General features: G+C 50.1%; 5 protein-coding genes across 5 annotated transcripts; 2 read left to right on the top strand and 3 right to left on the bottom strand.

The window, feature by feature from the left end:
- Positions 1-900: 900 nt before the first annotated feature.
- PtrM4_041230 (DSBA domain containing protein) lies at positions 901-1,816 on the bottom strand (the record flags this gene model as incomplete). Its single annotated transcript, XM_001937553.2, has 4 exons — positions 901-1,409; positions 1,494-1,534; positions 1,652-1,730; positions 1,783-1,816. 4 exons carry the CDS (start codon positions 1,814-1,816, stop codon positions 901-903), a joined length of 663 nt encoding a protein of 220 aa, XP_001937588.2.
- Positions 1,817-2,195: 379 nt separating this feature from the next.
- On the top strand, positions 2,196-3,195 carry PtrM4_041220 (FabG, Dehydrogenase with different specificities (related to short-chain alcohol dehydrogenase); the record flags this gene model as incomplete). Its single annotated transcript, XM_001937554.1, has 2 exons — positions 2,196-2,292; positions 2,354-3,195. The coding sequence occupies 2 exons, from the start codon at positions 2,196-2,198 to the stop codon at positions 3,193-3,195; spliced, it is 939 nt and encodes a 312-aa protein (XP_001937589.1).
- Positions 3,196-3,609: 414 nt separating this feature from the next.
- PtrM4_041210 (RRN9 domain containing protein) lies at positions 3,610-5,556 on the top strand (the record flags this gene model as incomplete). The annotated part of the gene is made up of 2 exons (XM_066104408.1): positions 3,610-3,797; positions 3,864-5,556. The coding sequence occupies 2 exons, from the start codon at positions 3,610-3,612 to the stop codon at positions 5,554-5,556; spliced, it is 1,881 nt and encodes a 626-aa protein (XP_065958972.1).
- Positions 5,557-6,872: 1,316 nt separating this feature from the next.
- PtrM4_041200 (ATP-dependent DNA helicase PIF1) lies at positions 6,873-9,612 on the bottom strand (the record flags this gene model as incomplete). The annotated part of the gene is made up of 6 exons (XM_066104407.1): positions 6,873-6,902; positions 6,971-7,435; positions 7,484-7,731; positions 7,785-7,872; positions 7,927-9,419; positions 9,483-9,612. The coding sequence occupies 6 exons, from the start codon at positions 9,610-9,612 to the stop codon at positions 6,873-6,875; spliced, it is 2,454 nt and encodes an 817-aa protein (XP_065958971.1).
- A 508-nt stretch (positions 9,613-10,120) lies between these two features.
- PtrM4_041190 (uncharacterized protein) lies at positions 10,121-11,043 on the bottom strand (the record flags this gene model as incomplete). The annotated part of the gene is made up of 2 exons (XM_001937557.1): positions 10,121-10,549; positions 10,597-11,043. The coding sequence occupies 2 exons, from the start codon at positions 11,041-11,043 to the stop codon at positions 10,121-10,123; spliced, it is 876 nt and encodes a 291-aa protein (XP_001937592.1).
- Between the last annotated feature and the right edge of the window lie 2,463 nt (positions 11,044-13,506).

Raw genomic sequence — 13,506 nt, 5'->3', positions numbered from 1 at the left:
TTCTATTACTACCACGCTCCGTGCCGGCTACGTACCTCCACGTTTTGACACACCTAGCGGGCCGGCCACTTACCACCCTAGATCCCGCACATGCATACATCGTCATACTATATCTCCGATTTCGTCTTTTCCCCACCACGCGGCTGGTCGCAGCTTAATGGCCATCTCCGACCAACTCGGCCACGGTAGCACGGAACATGTGAGACACGGTCTTAGCGCGCACGCATATCCCCTGGGTGGCGCACAGTGTTGTTCTGACAGGTCGCGGAGACTTAATCTTGCATACAACTTGCATGTGTCTGGGGAAGCCGGCACCCGCCCCCGGTGGCCACAGAGTCCACACTCTCACTTCATCACGGGTAGTACGCAACGGCGGTTATGCATGGTGGATAACATATGCGAGGATAAGAAGACGACAGAGCCGATTTGTAGCTTGTGAAATGTCGCTGAGATGTCTTAGCATGGCGAGAAGACAAAGATGGAACATTGAGTAGGCGGCGAGGAGCCAGAGCTTTGATAAGACATCCACATGGATGTCGTAGGATTGTCTCGATCCACGTTACCACTAACTAGCATGCAGTATCGTGCCCAAGAAGCTCTAGGCTCCTGTTCTGGACATCCCCCACGCTCAACGGCTGCAAGCCTCCGATGGCCTACATCAGATCTTCGCTCTTGCACTACCTGACGACAGCAGCTCAATATCCTTCCACGGCAATCCCAGATACTCCCACATGAAGTGGAACCTATATGAAATACCCGTTAACATGGCCCGCAGCTCTCGACCGTTCGTTTGCCATGTTTCATGGTTCGCATATACCCGTTATCATACGCATAGTAGTATCCACACTCCGCGGCAAGCTCCTCCCTGGAGGCGGATATACCCGTTGAGATCCAGCGTCTCTAACCGGGTTCAGAGGAAAGATGGAATATGGCCAGAAGAACATGGGGAGATTGTACAAAGGGTACGTACCTATCGCTTCCGAAGAAAGGCTCCTCTTCCCCTTTTGAGTTCCGTACGAAGAACCATGGGCAGCCAAATGCACCTCGATCGAGTGCTTCCTTGGTGTTATCGTTGAGCCGCTGCTTGTATGGTGCGCTGTTTGCGCTTGCCATGACTTTCCGAGCTTCATCTTCGCTGAACTGCTGTTCCAGTACTTTGCCCAGGATCTCCGGCTTACTGACATCTTCGCCACCTTCCCACATTGCGCGATAGATGTCAAAGAAGACAGCAACAAACTTCTCTCGATGCGCCTCCTTTACATAACACAAAGCGCGCTGTGGAAACAGTGAGAGAATCGGGAAGAACGATGGCGTCTGGATATTGGGTACGCCGAAGTACCGTTTCGCTCGCGCGCTGTCGTACCTGCTGTAGTGCGCCTTTGCCTCGAGGGTCCAAGGGGGCTTGTTGCCTGTGTTACAGCGTCAGGGCTGAACGGTATGGTCCGTACCAAACCTCAACAACCCTCGTACAGCGGGGAAGCAGGGATACGTACCGCTGCCAACATTGATACCACCTAGGAAGACGGGCACTATGCTGTTCTGTGTCAGTGAGAGCTCTTGCTTTTTGGAAGCGAAGATCATCTCGTCGGACAGGTTGTACAGATTGGCATAGTGATGGATGATTTCCAGGGGTTGCTACGGGTATACGCACTCAATTTCCACTCCATGAGATTTGAGGACTTCCCGGTTCTTCTCGAGATATAGTAAAGCGAAGTATGAGTATGGTGATACTAACCGTGGTCAGCATGTGACACTTGGAAGTCAGAACATGGGCAGTCGTACCGCAATCCAGATAGCTTGTGATTTTCCCCGCCATGGTCGCAATATCGTTATACAAGAATACAAGAAAATTCGAGATCAGAATCACTTTCTTTTGCCATGTCTTATGAGTGGCTGTCGTAATGCGCATGAAAGCTAGGGATATCCCGGATGCCTCGGTACGCCAGGGATGGCATCCTGGAGCTATCAGTAATCAGCAACGACACCTCCACCTCTCATGCAGCGAACGATGCGGAAACCCCAGGATTTGCACATAATTCTACGCGACACAACTGCTGACGCAATCCCTCGCTGCCGAGGTTGTCTTCGGAGACTGAATGATACCGACCATTACTTATAAGATGGACACCTTGCTGTCAGCGACGACTCTCTCTGAGAAGTAAATCCCACTGTCAACATATACTATTTATAACACCATGTCGCCATCTCAGAAGCAAGTCGCACTCGTCGTTGGTGCCTCAAGGGGTATTGGCCGACAAATCGCCATTGGCCTGGCGAAGGAAGGCTACGCAGGTACATCGACCCCCTTCCCAGCACACCATCCTTCCAAGTAACGACAACTAACATGTCGCAGTCATTGTAGCAGCAAAATCCACGTCCGATGCCTCAAAATGTACCCCCTTCCCGCCCGACCCCAACTCCCCCAGCTCCACCATCTCCACGGTCGAGCGCGAGATCCGCGACGCCGGCGGCGAGGCCACAGCCATAAGCGTCGATACGCGCGACTTCCCCAGCATAGAGCGACTGGTCTCACAAACCGTTGCGACATACGGCCGGCTAGACGTGCTCATCTACAACAGTGGCGCGATATGGTGGGCAAGCGTGGAAAAGACACCCATGAAGCGATTCCAGCTCATGCAGCGTGTAAACGTCGAAGGCTTATACGGTGTCATACAGGCATGCTTGCCTCACTTCAAGCAAGCGGATGGGAAATGGCGGGGCCGCATAATCGTCGTTAGCCCACCCATCTACTCGCGCTTCTTCCGCGGGAAGACCGCATACGCAATGGGTAAAGTAGGCATGAGCGTGCTTACAAAAGGTCTCGCCATGGACTTTATCCGCGAAGGGAAGAGTGAAATGGCAATCACTAGTATCTGGCCCGCGACGGCGATTCAGAGTGGGGCGACGCAGAATCTGGCGAAAGAAGACGCAAAGGATCTCAGGACGGCGGATATCTTCTCAGATGCGGTGTTGGCGATGATTAGGGCGGAGGTAGAGGAGGTTAATGGCGAGTTGTTGCTTGACGAGGATTTCCTGAGGACGAGGGGAGTGAAAGAGTTTGGGAAGTACAGTTTGGTGGAGGGGAGTGTGCCGAGGAGGATGATGCCGGAGGAGTTTCCAGATCTGAGAGTTAGAGAGCAGGATGATGAGGGGAAGAGGCTGGATAGTACCGTCTTGAGGGCGGCGAAGCTTTGATTTGGTGGATTTTCACGAACCACATATTGTCTTACTATTGCGCTCCGATGCGGGCGATCACGTATGCTGAATACTTGAGTCTTGTCACCTGGTTGCCGTGCGGTCTCTCACTATCTTAATCTCTGCGTTCGTGTAAGTGAGGATTGATTGATTTCTCCTTTTGTTCATGAGACTCTAAACCATCATTGAATTGAACCGCATTAGCAGGAAAAGAATTTGAGCTTGCAGAATATCACAGTGAATGCATGCCGATTCGAGGTTTACTGGACAGTGCCTAGCGCCAACGTGACTTCGCGTGGTTTTCGAGAACCCCGCCATCGCGACTTTGACACCCCGCAACCATCATGCACACAAACCACCAGACGCTGATACCCGCACGAACAAAACCCTGTTCCGATGAACATAGCAACTACAATGTCGTTGTTCGGCGGGAGTGCACCGACGCCCAGCTCATCGTCTGAGTCTGACACCTCGGAATCCTCTTCCGTATCCTCGTCGCCATCGGTCGTAGAGACTGAAAATCCGCGCGATATACCAGAGATACAGCGACGTGATACCGAAGAAAAAGACACAGACACAGACTCGCAGGAAGAAAGCGATGAGTCTGAGGACGAGGAGGAAGAAGATGAGGACGAGGAAGATGGCGAGAAGACGGCACGTGTGCAAAGAAATACAAACCAGGCCCAGAGATGGAGGAACACCACGGACGAAGAACTTCAAATTATGGAGTCACTCGAGCAGATGGAGGCTGAAGATCTTTCTGCACACCTATACAATGCCCATGCGCTCAAGCGACGGGTGCGACGACCTATACAAGACCTAGCGCAGTTGAAGAGCTGGCAGGGAAGAGATAGTTGGCTCAAGTCGGGAAAGGATCTAGAGTTCACGGACGAAGCAGGGCTCGTTCAGCCGGAGTTGGTGCCGCCAAAAGTATGGACAGCATGGCCAGACCCTCCTGAAAAGCTTCTACGCTCAGAAATTCCATCGGCGAGTGACTTTGCTCTGGAATGGCAAATTGGTGGGGTGGAAGATGCATTGGAAGAGCTCAAGGAAGAACTTTTGGCAATCTTTTTACGCCTGGCAAGAAAGCAGTGGGATCAGCGGGAGTCTCCTTCATCGGAATCCGACGTTGAAGAGTCTGCGGAGACTTCGCGCAGCCGGTCGCTAGAAGGAAGCACCACGCCTGCAAACTCGCGTCCCACGTCTCGAGCTGATGGAGATGTAAATGATGGAGATACGAATGATGGGGATATAGATGACGGGGAGATGGATCTTGATGGCTACTCGCATGATGAAGCGTGCGACACTGGGGATGAAGCTACAGCTAGGAAGCGTGGGAGACAATTTTATTTCAACACGTTGACGCAGCCGACTGTTATGGCTGACGATACGAAGGCACAGCGGATTCTTCAACCAACAATCCAGTCCATGATCAGCAGGTTAGACAGGCTTGCGCTGGCGATACTCCGAACACGGACGAATCATTATACTGGCGCTGACGGCTCAGTTGCAGACACTTCCGATGCAGATACGTCTGATTCGGAGTTAAGTAGATCTGCTTCAAGGTCTCCATCAAGAGCCCGGTCGAAGAGTGTCACGAGCCCTGAATCGAGCAGTCCATCCCCTTCGAGTGAAGAATCAACATCCGATGACAACACAAGACTTCAGAACTTGAGATTTTCTGATTTTGATCACGATACAGTGGCCGCGTGGGAACACGGCAAATCAACATTACGCCATCTGAAACGAGAGCGTCGGAAAGAGAAGCATCTGGAACGGAAGCGTCGCAGGTCCTCAAGCAGCGAGAGCGACGGTGAAAAATGGACAATCAAAGATGATAGTTTCAGAGAAGGTCTTATGGACTGGAGTGAATTGCTTGGACTAGCTGCTGTTCAAGGCTGGGACCCCGAAGCTATTGCACGCACAGCCCAGCGCTGCGCCACTCTATTCGACGAAAGCATGTCATTCATACCCATTCCCGAATCACAGGCCACGAAGTCCCCTCTCGAACCAGTCGTGTACACCCCCTCCACCATACCAGCCCCACCAATCGTCCCCTCAAATACAAGGGGCCCAACACTCAACCGCCCATTCTTCCAGACTGGCACACTGCGCTGTCCACATCCGGACTGCTACGGTAGCAAGAAAGACTTTGCAATACCGTATCGCACTATTGAGCATTGTATACGTGTTCATGGGTACGATCCGAGGACGAACAGTGAGGGCGTGGGGGATGGGTTTTTACAGCCGGTAACGTTGAGGCCTGGGTGGCTCGGAAATGGAAGGCCAAAAGTTGGGAATGCAAGGAAGAGGGCGAAGAGCAAGCATGTGGAGACCGATACTTCTGAAGCTGGGGACTGAGTTAATAGTCTGGCTCTTTATATTGCGTCTACTGAATATAATGTATCTGCATCCGACTGAGGAGCCCATGGGCTTGTGCATACTCGTTCATGCAGTTTCATCTCTATTTTCACGTCACAATATCGCCCGGATGACATGGAATACTTGAAATACTAGTGTAAACAGGTCACTGTAGGCGCCAGACAGGTCTTGGAGTCCGCTGTCTTAACCGTCACTGGCATCCTCATCCATCTGGCTGTCGGTTTCGAGGCTACTTAGCTTTTCTTAGCCCCCTAACAGTTGTTAAGAATTGTAGCGAAGCTCTACACTTTCACAAAGAGCGATGAGAGAATCGAACATAGCCAGGACATGCTTCTATTTGACTAGCTAAGGAGAAGCTTCTTCGGCCCCAAACTCCAACCAGCATGCAAAACGCCCGGAGAACAACCCAATACCGATGAAGGAAGATGAAACGAGAAGGCTGACCAATAGACTATAAAGAAAAAAGAAAAAGCAGTTCCTAGAGTGTAAAACACACAAGCGGGTTAGTTACGCTGTCCTAATCTCAACCCTGGCACAATAAGGAAGTGATCAAAAAATATACGCTGTACCATGAACCTATGCTGACTGAAATTACCATGACCAGCAAACGAGCCTACTAGTGAGAATGAACACCAGGTTAGAGCCTGCTGACATTGAGCGAAAGGTTCAATCGCTCTCTTCGCCGTCATCCTCGTCGTCTGGGATACAAACAACAGGCCCGCCAGTGATGGAACGGGTGTGGATGTGGTTGGGTTAGCACAAGGAGTTTTGGGGTTGACACGTCCATTTGCCCAAGGAAAGTATGCATCATCTATCAAAAATCCAAAAATGCTTCTCTCACATATGTAGATTGTCCCATAATTCCTGCGTCCGTTCTCTGAGATTTAATAGTGCAAATCCAGCTACAAATGAAATATGTCGACATCACAGTGACCGGCTCACCACCCCCGACTACGTTGCGAGTATGCAAAACATCATTCTATGAACATAAGAAAGAGACGTCCAAGTCCCGTGTAATATCCAAATCCTGCTACCTTGCCCCCACTCGGAAGGTGCTGATGGTCCGTGCCCTCTCCATCAGGATCCAATTTTGCGATCTTCTCATGTTTGAGAAGACGCCACCTGTGACGCCTGTGACGCCTGTGACACCTGTGACGCTTGTGACGCTTGTGATGCCTGTGATGCAGAGGGCATCTGAGAAGAATAAGGCGAGTTCTTGGCAAGATGTTTCAAGAAAAACTCCTTCACCTGTTGGTTCGTTCCTGGCAAATTTCTTCTCGGAAGTGCTGAGACCTTCAGACCTCCCAACGAGCGAGCTCTACTGACTATGCAATATGTTAGCACACGCCGCACACTGTTCACGCCACCGATAGTACTTACGAGCAACATATACCTGACTCGACTCAAAAACCTCACTGAGATCTACAATTACACGGTCTAACGTCATTCCTTGTGCACGGTGGATGCTCAGAGCCCACCCTGCTACAAGTGGAATCTGTGTCCTCGATAACACACTGACTGGCTCGTCGTCCCCGACTTCGTTGCAAGTACAGTCGGCATATATTGTTCTAGTCAAGCCATTGTCGAACTGCACGATTGGCCACGGCTTTCTTTGGTTACGGTCGGCGTATACCTTGATCTGACGCTCGGCATACTTGGCGTGGGAACCTTTGATACTGCCGCTTATGTCATTTTTGCTTTCTGATTTGCGTGGTAATTTGTGTTCGTCAAACGGTTCAAGATCAATAAGGGTACCTTGGGCGCCATTAACAAGGCCAGACGTCGGTTCGACATTTGCCTTGAGTAATACTCGCATCCCGACCTTGAGCCTTATATTAGCGTCGTAACGATGATCATTCTGTGGAAAAGTTAGTATGTAGCATGTAAACCCGATCGACTCGCTTACCAGTTGCTGCAATGTGCCAGGCACTTTATCCGATTCCTTTTGGTATTTCGACAGTGATATGTCTTCTCGGTTCCTCCAATCGAAAGTGTCGAGGCTCTTGTAGTCGATAGGTTCGGAAAGTAGCTTGTCAATGTTTTCCCTGTTTTCTTTCTCGACAGCTGCGACCTTTGAAAAGAGTTTAACGCCCCCTTCTGCCTCAGACTTGTGGTTAAGGAGGATGTTTTTGTGGTTTTCCACAATCGTGCCGTCTACGATGTATTAGCACACCATAACCGCGGATCTCAGTAAAGGGCAAGGATACCTATTCGGATCTTTTGAAGAATACTAATAAACTTCTTGTCGCTCTGTCTGTGGATCTCAGTGAGATTTATGTGCTCGAAGTCGCATTCCTTTGCTTGTTAATATAATTCTGAGGTGGGGGCAAAATGGGGCAAGGATCATACCTGCCAGGCTTTGCTGCAAAACGCCCATTTATCAGTATCCAAAAAATGGCTGTAACGACACTGACGGTTATCGCATGTGTACTTTATTTCGCTATTCCTGAATGCACGCTTCAGATCCCAGCCGCAACCGAGACAATGAGCGAATGGCTTTACAGGCGACAGCTGAAAGAAGTCACCTGTACAAACAACCTGCACGCCACCAAACGGTCCACGATCTGGCCCTCTAGCACTGCTCATGACTTGACTCAAACGTTCCAACATGTGGTTTTCAATCATGCTGATCTCATCAATGATGAGCACGTCCACCATATTGAACCTTTCCCACGATTCCTCTCCACAAGCAGCTGACTTCAATTTATCCAGAGACTTTTTGATCGAGTTCGGCGTCCATCCAGCGAAGCTCCATATTGTCTGCCCGTTGACATTGAGAGCTGCGAGGTTGGTAGGTGCTATGATCTGGACATGCTTTCCTTGTTCCTTCAGTTTTCTGACTACAGCCTTTAAGATGGTAGACTTCCCGCATCCTGCAGATCCGGTATAGAATACGTTACGTCCCCTCATAACCAGATCAACCACATGTTGCTGCTCGGTGCTCAATGTGGGTTCAAGTTCGGGTACGTAATGGACTGCATGGGTATCCGGTGGATTCGCTGAAAGTGGTCGTTCCGTAGGTGATGATGTACCATCGTTTGCTGGTTGCGCACATCGCTCTGAGGGTGGGGTCGGAAGAGCATATGCGTGAGGTGTGTAGGGTGGAGGAGGCGATGTGTATGAGGAACGATCACTCTCTTTCGGGCGTTGGAGTGCTGTCTCAACGTACTGCCTATTGGCGTTCATAAACTCCCAAGCCTCATCTTCGCTCCCAAATTTCTTGTGGCGCGAATCTGGATACTTGTCTGTTTGCTGCATGACCAACTGGTAGTCGGTGTATATACCCGGTATTCTCCCGCCAGGTACTGCATAGAGTTTGCTTTTCTTCGCAGAGGGATCAGGCTTCTGAACATAGAGTCCAGCCTCCCTGAGATCATTTGGGAGGTTGGAGTGCCCTAGATTCTTCTTCAACTCTCCCGCTCTGTTCCCCACTGCCTTCTCCGGGCTCGCGTCAATCTCAAATGGATTGTGTTGTGTACCGGGAGGAAGTCCGCTAACCCGACCGCCATCATTTGACGACAATGGCCGTGAGGTAGGGTATACTGCCGATGCTTCTGGCCTTGACCGTTTGTGTTGCGCGGCTGCGTATTCGTCATCAGGCTTTCTCTTCCTAGCATACGCCTCCGACACATCGATTGTATTTGGCGATGGCATGTACTGGCTATATGCAGCTGGAGCCGGCCAGCCGTAGGTATATGCTTGTTCTGGATATCCGGCAGGCAGCACGTCTACAGATGAAGCATACTGCAATGGCTTGGAAGGTGTGTAGTATTGTGGAAACGTGGGGGCGGGCGTTGTGGAGGAAGGGCTCGTATGCGCATGCTCGTTGGTCAAATAGCCGCCTGGATAGAGATTGTAAGCACAAAGCCAACATTTGTGGGTAGTATTAAAGAGGGGCTACATACTAGGAGGCATGACATAATGATAGGCAGGGTAATAAGGCTGCTGATATGTAGCATTATCAGGGTAGTATGACTGCTGGTTGGTGGGGTTGTCAGGGTCGTGACGCGCAGGATAGTATGCGCCGTCACTCATGACTCAAAAGATGTATCCAACAGATCAAACATACAGTGAAATGCTACTGAGATACTGCTACATACAAAAGACACGACCAATGAAAGACGGTCGCCAATCGTGCTGTAACTAGAGCGTGGGGCACTGGACTGAAGGGTCGCTTTTCGTCACGACGCGTCAGGAACTAGCTTGTCGCGCTAGTACACATCCAGCCACACGTGTTACTCCAGCCACGAGCCGTGTGGAGACACCCCGCTAGTCTAGCGTCAAGTCTAAATGCAGACTTTGGTGGTATCATTCGCAACAAAAAAAGGGTGGCCCGTCATGAAGAAGAATGTAAGCCCATATTAAGAGAAGGTATCGATGTACCACAAGAATATATTTGACATAAGATCTTGCACCCCCTCTACGGGGCGCGCTACTGTATGCTGACGCACATAAACTTCAATCAGGTAGATGAGCTGCAGTTATTCCATCTTCATTTCCCTTGCTATCCTCATCTCCAAACCCCTCTCTTGCCGATGGTTTATCAATTTCGTATTGTAACTGTCCAATCCATTTCCAGCGGCTCAGCGGTGCTGAATGGATAGAAACACATCTCGGCAAATTGAAACTCCCCAAGATTGGCATTGGTCTCCCAGTCGGCGGCGTTTCGGGCCGATGCTATATAACCGCCACTGATCTTCAAGTACATCCATTTAGCTGTTACTCGGAGACCTGTAACTTGGTCGTATACATATGCGTGAAATCCGGCGACTGAACCTCTTGCCTTCGGGAAGGTGAACTTCTTGGAGCAAAATTCTCGAACAGCAGTTCCTCTTGCAGCCACGACTTGTATGATACTGTTTCCTGAGACACAAATACTTTCTGGCTCCAAGTTTCCCCATTTGTTGTAAGCGTCACTCTCCTGTGTACATACTTCAGTAGCGCCGCATCGAACGTCAGTTGTCTTGATTTCCTGAGGGAAGAGTCAGAGATATCTTTTTGAAAGACTAGAAAGCTTACGCTGGGGTTGTCGACCCTGAAACCATAGCAAAGTTGACAATTTAGTCTTCGCGTGATTGTTGAAGCGCAGGTAGTGCTTTTAGCTGCATAAAGTTTGGATTGATCGGTCACCGGCCCCGCGAAGCGACGGTCACAACGCCTGTCATCTTCTTTGTCAGAATAGAGCGGCTTAGGACATTGTCCGTTCGGGTTGGGACCGATGTATCTGCGATTAAGCGTGGCAAAGTTGGGGTTGGGGTCGGTAGTCGACTCGGCCAGAGATACTGGTGGAGACCTCTTACTATGGGCAGGATCAAGAACTGCTATGAGTGCTTTCTCATCGAAGGGGAGTGACGGGTGACTGCCATCATCTTTATACAAGGCCCACTCGGCGAGCTCCGCGTAGGTTGAAGTGAAGGAAGTAAAACAGAGTATAGCCAGCAGGCTAAGCCAGTAATTAGACAACATGCTGAAAAGATGAAGAGCAGATGCTATGAGAACAAGAGTGTATCGTTTACACTTTCAAGGTCGAGGTGCAGTTCTCACTTCTACCTTTATCCTGAATATATATCCTCTTTCTATAGAGGGCACTTGGCTGTACGTTCTCACGCGAGACAACGGAGTCAACCGGAGGACTTTAGAGCCGGAAGCTGATGGGCCGACCATGGGTAAGCGTGGCATTACCAAGGAGCCGAATTGGCCGTGCAGTCAGCGCCGTCAAAACTTACGTCTTAAAATGGAGCTTGCTGATCGCGCACGTAACCGTAATAGTGGGGCAACATCGAGACGGGAGAAGCAGTCAAATACGCTGTTCCGGGTGTCTACATACAGCTAGGGTCTACAAGAATAGAGTTTTTGTAGCGGTGTGAGGAGAAGAGGACTGCGTTGCATTGTGTAGCTATGGACGAACTGCAGCTATATAGGTGTATGTGATGAGAAAGTGTGGTAGCGATAGCCGTACCCAACTCTCACCCAAGTCGGTCTTGGCAAGTCCCAAACCGTTACAGTTTTGACTGCTTTCTCGCCGGCCCGTGTTTTACCTTCCGTAACGATAACAGAATTTCTCGTGTCGACCAAGAGAGTACAAGCAAGCACAGAGAAGAACGCGTAGGCTCTTAGGGTGTAGAGAAGGTTCTCAGTCTTGTCAACTCGTACAAAGCTCTTCCACTCTACTGGACCCCTTTCCCCTTTCCCCTTCCAGGAAATACCAACACACTGAAAGACATCTGCTCCTGAGGCTCTTACTGCTCACCCCCAGAGCCTAAAAACTTACCTCTGAAAAGACTACTTACTCTACAGAAACGTCTCTCGGTCCATAATCTACATATGATGGGAAAATTACGGGCTTATCATGAGTTATTAGTCATTCTTCCATCGTGATTCAGAGTCGTGATAGGCTTTCAGTCCTACTAAAAGCTATGATGAAGGTGGAGAAACGTGCGTGAACTTGTTGTATTGGAGCTACGGGAGAAGGGAGAATACCTATGGTGCGCGCACGGAGCAGCTGACTAATCAGTGCCTGGCCAATCAGAGCACGGGAAGCCTGATTCACCGTGAATACTAGTGAAGGCTCTCACCGCGTCTCGACAAGCTATATATGCGAAGATTTCCACGATTCGTGAAATTCAAGTCTTATCTAAACATGCAGGGAGGGATACTGAGCATTTCCGGAAGCAGAGGCACAGGCTCAGGGAAACGGTATCAATGACACTGCTACTCCACATACGATTGTGTCTACTAATCCGTATCTTTGCATACGCTTCTTAGACTTTCGTAACGAGAAACAGAGTTTAACACATTGTCGCCACGTTACTATGGGCTGGCTCTCATGTCTGCTACACCTAGATACCTCGTGACATCAGATTTAAATTACTCTTCGTGCTTGCTTCCAGTCTCAATACCCGTATGGCCAACAGCAAATCAATTTTATAGGAAGCAACCGGGTGAGCCGGATGTTCGTATAGTGGCCACCTGTTGGTGCGCAAACCAACACCCGTATTGTCGTATCCAGCAGAGTTGGGACATTTGATAAGCGAGACGTTAACTAGTAATGAGACCCCTACCGAACTTAGTTCTGGGTATCACGTCCTTTCCAACGCGCTGGTCAAATTCAATCACACTGCACGGCATGTCATCTTTGGAGCATAGATACGGAGCTTTCCAAGGTTGTGTCCTCATGTAGAACGACGACTCCTGATTACTTAGACGTGCAACCGCGGGTTCATAATGATTCGAACAGTAAGCGTTGTTGAAGTAATCATTGTTGAATGTTAGACAGGCCATTTGTTCGGCACCCCGCGCCGGGGTTGGTGTTGTGCCGTCTTGCCAAGAGCCGGTAACTAACTGTTATCATGGCGCCGTGCGATCCCCAGTTGCGACTCTCGACGTCCTTTTGTTCTCCGACTGCGTGATGAACACAGACCTTGCTATACTTACTATCCAGTTACCGTAAAATCGTATCATGGTCCCCCGTGCCGCATTTTCTGATTCAAGAAGACAGTCAATACTCACCATCCACGCGGCCATTACCGAGATCATCCGGAGAATGTACTAGCTCTTACTGTAGTTACTGTGCTTGAAGCAGCGGCAGTTCAACAGCTCGCCCCCCACTCCAGCGACACGCTCCATCGCCATTGATTGCAGCTCTGCTAGCTGTTGCTTCGTATATAGCAATGCCTGAGGTTGGGATGAATTCAGACGCCTGCAGCTTCTTGGGAGAGTTTCCAATCTTTGGGTGCCCATGCCACCAGCAAATTGAGGAGGCCGGCAACCGCGGGCAGGCACACCCGTGTCTACTATGTAGAGCGGCACAAGCCAATCGTTTGAGGCGACCCTGGCGAGTTTGGACATGGTAAAGCAGCACGGCAGTGAACTTGTGGCTGCGGGAGAGCTTCGTGCTTGGTCCCAGCCGCTCGTTGATCGTGCCGTGTG

Source organism: Pyrenophora tritici-repentis, chromosome 10 (genome assembly GCF_003171515.1).
Source record: "Pyrenophora tritici-repentis strain M4 chromosome 10, whole genome shotgun sequence".
Classification (NCBI taxonomy): Eukaryota; Fungi; Ascomycota; class Dothideomycetes; order Pleosporales; family Pleosporaceae; genus Pyrenophora; species Pyrenophora tritici-repentis.
This window is presented reverse-complemented; position numbering and strand designations above follow the sequence as displayed.